We start from the raw sequence: 10,099 nt of genomic DNA, 5'->3' as shown, positions 1-10,099 counted from the left end.
CATTTTTTTTTAGAATGGCACGTAATGTGAAATCCTACATGATTCCAAAACACGGTGATTCCGGCAATGCACGCCTTTGGATGGTGCATGAGAAAGAGACACAGTAGTAATATCAGAGGACCGAGTGGAGAAAGAGATAGAGTGAGGGTGCGATGGACTTCTCAAAGGAAAAATAAAAAAGAGGTTTGAGCTCACTTTGGAACTCCTGTGGAATAAGCGGCCCAGGAATGGATTCCATAGGAATTTGGTAGCCCCACTTCTATGATCCAAAGGTTTTCCATAGGAAGAAAGTCCTATGGATTAAAACCTTCAAAATTCCTTCGAAAAATCCCTCAATCCAAAGAAGCCATGATTGTTTGATTCGCATGATTGAATTTCATAAGATTTATATATAAAAAAGACATTCGTAGAGTATCTAGCATCAACTCCAATGTATTGGAAAATAATCCTCTGTTCAATCAAACAAACCAAACGAAAGTCATCATGACCTTATAAAAAAGAAGAATGAAGCCCATTTCCACGAAGCACATTTGATGCGACCTTCTCATTTCATCTCATCCCACCAAATTAAGGCCCAGTTCTTATGGCCGATTCTCCAGAACCGGCCCTCCATTCTCATTTCATCTCATCCCACCAAATTAAGGCCTAGTTCTTATGGTCGATTCTCCAAAATCGACCCTCCATCCAGTTTCTTCCAGAATCTTGAACCCATAAATTTTTTTTACAATCCTGCTAAAAATATGGATTCAAGATTCTGGAAAAAGCTGAGTGAAGGGTCAATTCTCAAGGTTACGAGAGAATCGTCTAAAAGAACTGGACTTAAATGCCAAAGTTTGCTCATCATCAAGGAGGCATGAGCTACGCGTGCATGATGACACCATCTACCGCGACAGGCACGCAACGCAGGGCGGCGAAACAGACATAAATTGATACACTACTACAGTCTACAGTTCAGCGGCAGCAGCTACCCTACACTGATGTTCAGAGATTCAGAGGCAGAAAGCAAACCACCACCACCACCCTACAAGCTACGGCCACAATACAGCAGCAAACTCATAAATACCGTCCAAAAAACAGGAGTAGACTGGACAACACCCATTTACATCGCACAATCCTTCCCTGACGACGCATCACGCGGCAGGGCATGGGGTTCGATCAATTCAATTCAATGCGCTCACAGGATCCAAGAACCCATCATCATCGTCACAGTAGCAGTAGTATCTCTCCCTCTGGTCATCGTCATCATCGCAGCGCATAAAGTTTTGCAATGGGCCTTCAAGGCGCTCACGAGATAGGTCACTCGGAACATGACCTATCCACACCATGAATGCCCAGCAAGAGCTCCCTCCATGCTTGCTTCTGATAATCAACACCACCGAGAAGAAGAAGAAGAGCAAAATGGGAAGGTGTGAAGAAGAGCAATGGCACCATCCATCCATGTACTACTCAGAAAGAAACCCTAGGCCTATTTTCCCTGCACTGTGCTCTACTATGCTGTCCTAGCTGCATCTTCCGGCTCTCGCTACACCTTGGGGAGGAGAAGACTTTGGGGGGCGTGGTCGGTTCGCGTGTCGCGTCACATGGTGTGCTTGGAGATGACCTCGCCGAACCGCACGAACCACTGCTCGTCGGGGGAGCTGTTGTCGCCGCCCATGTCGTGCTCCGTGTTGGGGGCCGCCGCCGCCAGGTACCGCGTGTAGTCCACCTTCTTGGAGGCGTCCGTCGCCGCGTAGGAGGAGGGCTTCGCGGCGGCGGGGGCCGGCATCAGCGAGAGCAGCACCCGGGCCACCTCGTGCATCGTCGGCCGGTCGATGGGGTGCCGCTTGGTGCACAGCAGGGCCAGCTGGAACGCCTTCCGGACCAGCCCCATGTCCGTGCACGTCACCGACACCTCCGAGTCCACCGCCTCCATCACCGTGTTGTCGTCGGCTCTCGACATTATCTACACACACACACACACACACACAGGGTGGTCAAATGATCAGATCATGCATGCTGAAGATCATAATATGGTTGACAAAAAATAACTTCAATCTCACTCTTATCAGTGACTTGCACAATGCAATGAAAAGATAGCTGCAATATGATCTGAGAATCATGAGTTCAGTGTGAATGACTTACCAACTGGTGCAAGTTGGAATCGTTGTCGACAGCCTTCATCCCGGTGAGCAACTCCAGAAGAACGATGCCGAAGCTGTACACATCGGACTTCTCGTTCAACCTTGACGTCCGGGCGTACTCTGGATCGATGTAGCCGATGGTTCCTAGCACATATGTGGACGCGTGGGTCTTGGCTGCCGGGACGCATTTGGCGATGCCAAAGTCCGAGAGATGCGCTTCAAAGTGCTCGTCGAGCAGGATGTTGGAGGACTTGACGTCCCTGTGGACTATCCGAGGGTTGCAGTCATGGTGCAGATAGGCCAGCCCTTGCGCCGCACCAACGGCGATCCTCAGTCGGGTGTCCCAGTCAAGTTTCACCTTCTTTGATGGACCTGAAATCAAGCACAGATCATGACACAGATGCTTGTGAGACAGATCATATAATTCTGCTAAAGAAAACAGGGTGAATTAAAATGTCACTGATCCTTACCATGGAGAAGATCCCACAAGGAACCGTTTTCCATGTAATCGTAGAAGAGCAGGTTTCCATTGGGAGAGAGTGAGAAGCCATGAAGGCTGACAAGATTCCTGTGCCGGATGCTACCGACCGTCTCCAGCTCTGTCTCAAACTCCCGGGCGCCATGGTTGTATTGACTGTAGAGCCGCTTCACAGCAATTGCCTTGCCACTCTTGAGCACACATTTATACACAGTACTTGAAGCGCCATAGCCAATGATGTATTTCTCGCTCAAGTTCTCTGTCAGCCTCATAATATCATCATAGGTATGGATAGCCATGTCCATTTGGAGGAGTACTATCTTTGGAGGTCCTGAACATGATTAAGAAACATTGAGATGAGTGCCATTTGACAAGATGATTTTCTGGCATAGATTACAATTTAAAGGACAGGATGCACACAAACCTTGCACTGGTTTATCAGATGCTTTGATAGGTGGCTGTGGCCGCTTTGTCTTATATATTGCCAATAGCAGAACACAGAGCAATATGACGAAGCCCGAGATGATGCAAGCAATCGCTGTCCGAATATTCACTGGAACATGAAACTACCTAAGCATGAGTTTAAAAGCATATTGAATGAAAAGCTAACTTCAGCTTATGACTTGGTTGATACCTTTTGATCCATGAGAGTTGCCACAGCTGGAGTCTTTGCAATGAACGCTCAGCATCGGATTCCCCAAGAAGCTGCGTGCAGGTATTGGTTAGTATCAGCAAAAATAAGGTAGTAACAGAGAGGCATCAAACAGAGCAGATGGGAGTCATTTTGATACCTTTCCACGGGGAACTTTGAGAAGTTCTTAGCGAATGGGACATGTCCAGAAAAGTTGTTATATGACAAGTTCCTGAAAAATGTCATGCCAATGCAGTTAGCAAACAAATCAATAAGCTAATGCAGACTAAGTAATCGCCAATGCTGCAGGGCAGAGCTGGCAAAAAGAACTTACAAGATGTTTAAGCTGAAGCAGTTAGCCAACTGAGCAGGGATCTCCCCAACCAAAGTATTGTTGTTAAGAATCCTACATATATGATAAATTACAGCTCAGTCAAATACTTGCATGGACTTCAGATATCAAAGTTCATACTAATAGCATGATGAAAGAGAACTCACAAACTATCAAGGTTCTGAAGTTGGCCTAGTTCTTCAGGGAGATAACCAGACATGGCGTTGTTGGATAAATCACTATCAATGTTGAAATTAGGATGAATCATCATCAGCCATCACAACTTCATAAGATGGCCACCAACAGAACTTAATACACAGATGACAAGGGTGATCACTTACATTACTTGGATGCTTCTCAAGTTTCCGAACTCAGCAGGCACAGACCCACTAAGATGGTTTTTGCTCAAATTTCTACATTCATAATTTTGTACATCAGAAAATAATGACCACATCAGATGAAATACAAATTTTAAGAGGCTGGTACTGAACATACAGTTGAAGAAGGTGCTCAAGATCACCAATAGTAGCAGGAACTGGTCCAGAGAATTCATTGTAGGAAAGATCCCTATGCCAAAAAGATAGATATAAGGGTGAACAATATTAGAGAATGAAGTAGAATAGTAGATGCAGTAGGAACATGTAACCAAATATAGATACAAGGGCCTCCTTACAGTGTGTCCAAATTGATGATATGACCAAGTTCAGACGGGATATGACCTTTAAAATTGTTCGAGGATAGGTTCCTGTTATTCCATATTTGAAACAAAAACAATTCATGAGACTCTGCTCCAACAGAGTAATGCTGTAATATGAATTAGGTAATGCAAGCAAAATGGTACAAACGCATGTACTCACAAGTTAGTCAAACTCTCCAAATTCTGGAAACCAGCAGGGATAGAACCGTTCAATCTATTGCCGTAAACATTGCTGAAGAGGATAAGTTCTGTTAAGCACCAAGAGAGAGATACTCATGGTTCAGGAAAAAAAAGACACTTGATTTCTAACTTACAATTTGTTTAGTGCAGTGCAAGAACTGATGTTTGTAGGAATAGGACCCTCAAGATTGTTGTTGGCAAGATTTCTAGACAAAAATACAACTGGTCAAGAATTGCACAGATGAAAGGAAATATTAATCTGTACGAAGATCCGTCCTTACAATTCGAATAGCTCTTCAAGTTTCCCAAGCTCAGCTGGAATTGTGCCCACTAATTCATTGTCATTCAGTTGCCTGCATGGAAAAAGTTCTAAACCTCAGATAGTGTTTCAACCCAATTAAAGCAGAGTATTATCAACATCAGCAAACAATCACTTACAGGTAGCTAAGTTTCGTCATGTTCCCAAGTTCCGGGGGTACTTCTCCAGTAAGTTTATTGCCATGTAAATATCTGAAGATAAACGAAGCCAGAAAGTGTTAATGGAAAAGGAATATTGTTTCAGTGAAAAAACAGGTCTTACAAATGATACTAACAGTTTGCCTGTGTAGGATAGGTTGCCGAGTATCGGAGGAATGGGCCCTACTAGTTCATTTTCGCTCAGATCACTGAGAAACAAGAGTCATACACAAAAAAAGCCATTATTGACTATTTCAGCAGCTAACATCTATGCAGACTAAAGAGTTGTGCTTTACTCACAGAACAGCAAGAGCTTGCATGAGGCCAATCACTTCTGGAATTTTCCCAGTCAGTCTATTTCCTTGAAGTGACCTACGAAAGAAAAATGCAAGCATTTAGCACAAGTCTGAATAAAAGAACAGTATATTACAAGAGTGCAGATAAGCTAAAGTATAGAGAATTTGAGTAAAATCAGGAAGGCTTACAGTGTAGCTACTTGAAGGAAACCTATGTTGTAAGGTATTTCTCCAGAGATTTTGTTATATGAAATGTCCCTGTGTTCCATAAATGAAATTTATAATCAATAAAAATCTTGATAAATGAGCACCAATACATCAATGATAAAATCTTAGCAAGCAACATACAGAATCTCAAAGCTAGTGCAGTTCCCTATGCTCTGTGGAATTGTTCCTGTTAGATTGTTGCCCCTCACATCACTGCAGATTTGGAAGAAATTTCAGTGCTGATAAGATCAGTTTGCATGATATAAAGCAGCATCTCCAAATAAGCACAAAACTTACAAGTACCACAGGCCAGTGAGTTGGCACATGTCAGGTGACAAGGTTCCAGTCAGTGAGTTACCCCTCAAGCCTCTGAAAATGAAGAGGATAACAATGTTAGCATCTTCTTTTATACCGACTGACTGCCGAACGAATCTGTAAGCGAAAATAACATGGTGCAGGGGAACTTCTTACAGGTATTGCAGAACTTCATTCCAGTAGATGAGCCTTGGGATGTCGCCTGTGAGCTGGTTCTGCGCCAGATCCCTATTCCAGGTAGAGAAATGATAATTTTCAGTACTAAGAACCACATGAGGCAGAAAAGGAAAATGTCCCCAAGATAAACACTTTGAAGGCAGTATGGAAGGTAAGAAAAGATAGATCATCAAGTTTTCCCAAGAATCCCACAATAAGTAGAGTCACGGGGAAAGAAAGGTACTAGGAAACTCACAGGATCTTGAGATTTGGAATCTGGGACAGTGTGGAAGGGATGGGGCCCGTGAGCTGGTTGTTCTTCAGAATCCTGCAGCCAGAATAAAGAGAAAAGTAAAACATCTTAACTGAAGCATTTTAAACCATAGAAATTTGACAGCAATCCATAAATCACAGAGAACCAAAACTTAAACTAGTTTCACAGCAATATTTCTGTTATAACCCCAAACCATGCTTTGACCCCAAAATATCCATAAAACAGATAAAAGCAAGTAGCCTCTCATTCCTCAGTATAATCCCAAAAAACCCCAAAGATGGGGGTGAAAAAGCGATCATATCTCAGAAAAAGGCATGGCTGTGCCAAAACCCAAAAGGCAGGCAAGATAAACAAATGATGATCCAGTGCTTACAAATCCTCGAGTTGCTTGAGCTTGGAGATGGAGAAGGGGATGTCTCCATACAGCAGGTTGAAGGACAAATCCCTGCATGACACACACACACACACACACACACACACACAAGAAGAGGCACAGGTCAACTATAAAAATACTAGTAGTACTAACAAGAACCATCCATCTCTACAGCAGAAAGGTGGGAGTATAGTAAGTGGGACAATAAAAGAAGACCCGGATTAGGTGGCGTACAAGTATTTTAAGGAGACGCAGTCCCCAATCTCGTCTGGGATTTGGCCTGTGAGCTTGTTCCCCTTGAGATCCCTGCACAAGCAAAGGAAGCAAGCAAATCATTAGGGCCGAGAGAGATAAACTAATCACCAAATCAAGGAGGGTGTGGTAGGCTGGTAGTAGGCTTGATATATAAAATAGTAAAGAAGCTTTGTCACATCACGGCATGAGGGGTCAAATCGGATGGATGGATATTTTAAAGAAAGAGAGAGGGATGGGAAGATTCAGGCGCCGTCAAATGCACAAAATCTTAAGAAGATGCAAGGGGGAGGGGGGAGGGATGGTGGTCTGTGCTGCTTACACGAACTGTAGGGCCTTGAGCTCCCCTATCGCCGGCGAGATCTCCCCTCCCAGGTTCAGATTTGACAGGTTCCTGCATTTTTTTAATTTTATTCCAGGGAGAAAATCAATCACTCGTCAGAGATAGATAATAATACTCCAGTGTATTTGAGTAGCGAAACAAACAGAGGATCATTTGTTGTGCGAGAATGAACCGAGGGGATAATCGGTCCCCTGAGAGAAAAAAAAGCACATTTATTTTGTTTTCGGGTGTGCAGCGGGAGCAAGCAGCATGTTTGCAAAGAGCGGGCGAGCTTTGAGAGAAAGCAAAGAGCGGCGGCCAAGAATCGAATGAATGGGAGGGGGGAAAGGGAAAGGGAGAAGCTTGTCATGGCGTCGCAATGCCAGCCGGAGGAGCAAAAGAAGAGGGGAGGGAGGAGAGGAGGCACGCACAGGGAGAGGACGGCGAAGGAGTTGGCGTCGCAGGCGACGCCCCGCCAGGCGCAGTGGTCGCGGCCGCCGTCCCAGTCGGCGAGCGCGTTGGCGGCGTTGCCGAATCCCGCCTTGACGGCCATCAGCGCCGCCCCGTCCCCTCCCCCTTCCGCCCCCTCCGCCGCCGCCAGCCCAAGAACCACCACCAGTAGCACCACAGTCGCCGCCCACCGCCGCAACGACGACGGCGCCATTCCCTCCCTTCCCTCCGCCGCCTGTGCACTCTCTAAGAAATCAAGAAACCTCCTCCCCGGACGACCGTGGAAGCTACTACTCCTACCACCACTGCTCCAGCACCGCCGCCGCCGCTCCCAGACCCAGACCCAGTCCCATCTGGCGAATGGATGGATGGATGGATGGAGTAGATGGGGGGAGCGAGGGGGAGGGGGAGGGGGGCAATGTATTTGTCGTGGCGACGGACGGATAGCGACGTGACTGTGGTTGCTTTCGGGGGGCAGCCGCTGCGCCGCGCTGCAGGGGAAGCAGGGCCAGCGCCCGCCGCGGCGTGTGTGGTGCCAAGAGAGAGAAGCGAGGCGCGAGGAGGCGGGCAAGGCTGGCGCCGCGGGGCCCGCCTTGTCAGCGGGGATGGCCAGCTATACGTGTAGTACGAGAGGGCGTGGATCTCCTCCCGTTTCCTTTCCAACGCCCTCATGTCGCCCGCCGCGGCTTTTTACCGCGACGATGACATGCGGGCCCCAGCGGGCCCGGAGGCCAGGCTGTAGATGGGTGGGCTGTGGTTAGATGAGCGGGCCGGCCCGCTCGTAGGTGATTACCGGGGTTTGTTTAGGGGGAGGGGGTTAACAAGGTTGGAAAAGGCCTGGTTCGCGCGCGAAACGGGATTGGATTGGCGGCCGGATCGGGGTGCGGAGGGGGGCAACTCCGTGGCCGGCGGTGTGGCTGCGGGTGGGCCCGGCTCGGGGAGTCGGGGTCATGCGGCGGCCGTGATGGACGGGCGGCGTCGGTGGACGGTGGTCCACGCCCCCAACCGGCCGGCGACGGACCGGCTGGGCATCGGCGCGTGCGCTGTGCCGCCGGACCTCAAGGCGAGGTGAGGCCGACGGCGTGATCGATGGATGGAGTTAGCTAGGCTAGGTAGGTACGTGAAGGAGGTACGAGCGTGCATGAATGTTGCGTGGCCGATCAGAATCACAACGACGCTCAGGCTGAGGCTTTGGATTGATCACGGTTCGTGGGATGGATCTAATGAGCGAAGAAGGTTCGGCTCAGCGCAATACTAGAACACAAGGACGCTGGGACAGATACTCGTACTGCATTCCAAGCACGGTTTGGTCGACCGGCGGCAAGCCGTGGAACACTGCCTGAGAACCACCGTCACTTTGATTGCCCGCGGCTTTCATTTCTCCACAGGTTTTGTCGTAACTAAATAATCGGATAAATCGGTCGTGCGGGAGGAGGAAACCATTGGCCGAAGGGAACACACAAGAAGATAAAATTGTCTCTGTGTGTGTGTTTTGTGTGCAGGTCTGATATGAAAAGGGCGCAACATCGATTGACCATTTTTCAGATTTGTAAGGTGGATAACTTTACTAGGCCGCATCCCGCTGGCCCGCAAAACCGTTTTTGCGGGCCGACGCGGACAGCCACAGATGCAGACCTTTCAAACAGACCCGCATAAAAGTATATTCGAGAAATATGTTTTTATCCGGGTCGGCTGGCTTCTGCGGGTTCTGCTCGGGCACCGCCGTAACGACCCGTAAACAGAAAAACTGCAAAATCTCGCATTTGACATAGGGTCTCACAAATAAGTTCAAATTCAAACGACATAACACACAGTTTTACGTGCAAATAAAAGTCAAGTTCATTACGGCAAACGCAAAAGAGGGCCTTGCAAAAGTTTGCGCCCATGTCCGGCATCATCTTGACCGATCTTTACTCCGCGCCACCGAGTCCATCTTGAAGTTCATCGCCACCACCGAAGCCACCTCCCGCGCTTGTTCCAACTACCGCACCGAAATTATCAACATTGCCACCATATGGAGCAGAAAAAACATCTACAGAATTGTAACACGCACCGGCCGACGCAACAATTCTCCTCTTCAAGATTTCTCTCCTTGCCATATCGTGCCATGTTTTGGTGAGATCGTCCATGTCATTGCAGTTCATTGACATTATCTTGTTCTCTTCGGCAAGCAGCTTGGACATGGCTTTGTTTTCTGCAGCGCGTGCTCTTCTCTCCTCAATGGCAGCTTTGCGCAGCCCCTCTTCTTTGAGCAACTGTCACTTTTTTTGCTTCTCCTTTGCCTTCTTCTCGGCCAATTCTTTCTTGATCTTCAATGACTTCAACAACATCGACTCGTTTGATTGCACCATGGCATCAATCTTCTCCCCCAAGCTCGATACTTCTTGCTCTCTCTTCATCTTCTCCTTGGTCTTCTTGTCGCCATCGGGCTTGTGCAAATTTCTTGGGCCATCATCATCCTCATCTTCATCCATGTTTGTTAGTAAGCCTCTCTTTGGTGGGGACTCTTTGTCGATCAACTTTCACTTCTCGCACTTTTGGAGCAAGTCCCAACAATGCTC

The 10,099-nt window shown here is 47.5% G+C and overlaps 1 protein-coding gene across 1 annotated transcript; it reads right to left on the bottom strand.

The window, feature by feature from the left end:
- Nucleotides 1-1,098: 1,098 nt before the first annotated feature.
- LOC125524119 (LRR receptor-like serine/threonine-protein kinase SIK1) lies at nt 1,099-8,082 on the bottom strand. The gene is made up of 26 exons (XM_048689190.2): nt 7,520-8,082; nt 7,089-7,160; nt 6,749-6,820; nt 6,515-6,586; nt 6,124-6,195; nt 5,868-5,939; nt 5,694-5,765; nt 5,538-5,609; nt 5,379-5,447; nt 5,194-5,265; nt 5,031-5,102; nt 4,876-4,947; nt 4,719-4,790; nt 4,572-4,643; nt 4,418-4,489; nt 4,234-4,305; nt 4,056-4,127; nt 3,902-3,973; nt 3,728-3,799; nt 3,564-3,635; nt 3,390-3,461; nt 3,233-3,303; nt 3,023-3,151; nt 2,591-2,929; nt 2,122-2,492; nt 1,099-1,942 (listed from the first exon to the last, which is right to left on the bottom strand). The coding sequence occupies exons 1-26, from the start codon at nt 7,750-7,752 to the stop codon at nt 1,577-1,579; spliced, it is 2,946 nt and encodes a 981-aa protein (XP_048545147.1). The 5' UTR covers nt 7,753-8,082; the 3' UTR covers nt 1,099-1,576.
- Nucleotides 8,083-10,099: the final 2,017 nt, after the last annotated feature.

The sequence above is a fragment of the Triticum urartu genome, chromosome 7A, assembly GCF_056163025.1.
Source record: "Triticum urartu cultivar PI428250 chromosome 7A, HENAU_Tu73, whole genome shotgun sequence".
Lineage (NCBI taxonomy): Eukaryota > Viridiplantae > Streptophyta > Magnoliopsida > Poales > Poaceae > Triticum > Triticum urartu.
Note: the sequence above shows the minus strand (reverse complement) of the source record. Positions and strands in the feature narration are given on the sequence as shown.

Coding starts and splice junctions, on each gene's coding strand:
- LOC125524119 (XM_048689190.2), bottom strand. CDS start 7,752: ATGGCGCCGTCGTCGTTGCGGCGGTGGGCGGCGACTGTGGTGCTACTG. Junction 4,948..5,030: donor CTATCCTACACAGGCAAACT/GTTAGTATCATT, acceptor GTTTATCTTCAG/ATATTTACATGGCAATAAAC. Junction 4,644..4,718: donor CTTGAAGAGCTATTCGAATT/GTAAGGACGGAT, acceptor ATTTTTGTCTAG/AAATCTTGCCAACAACAATC.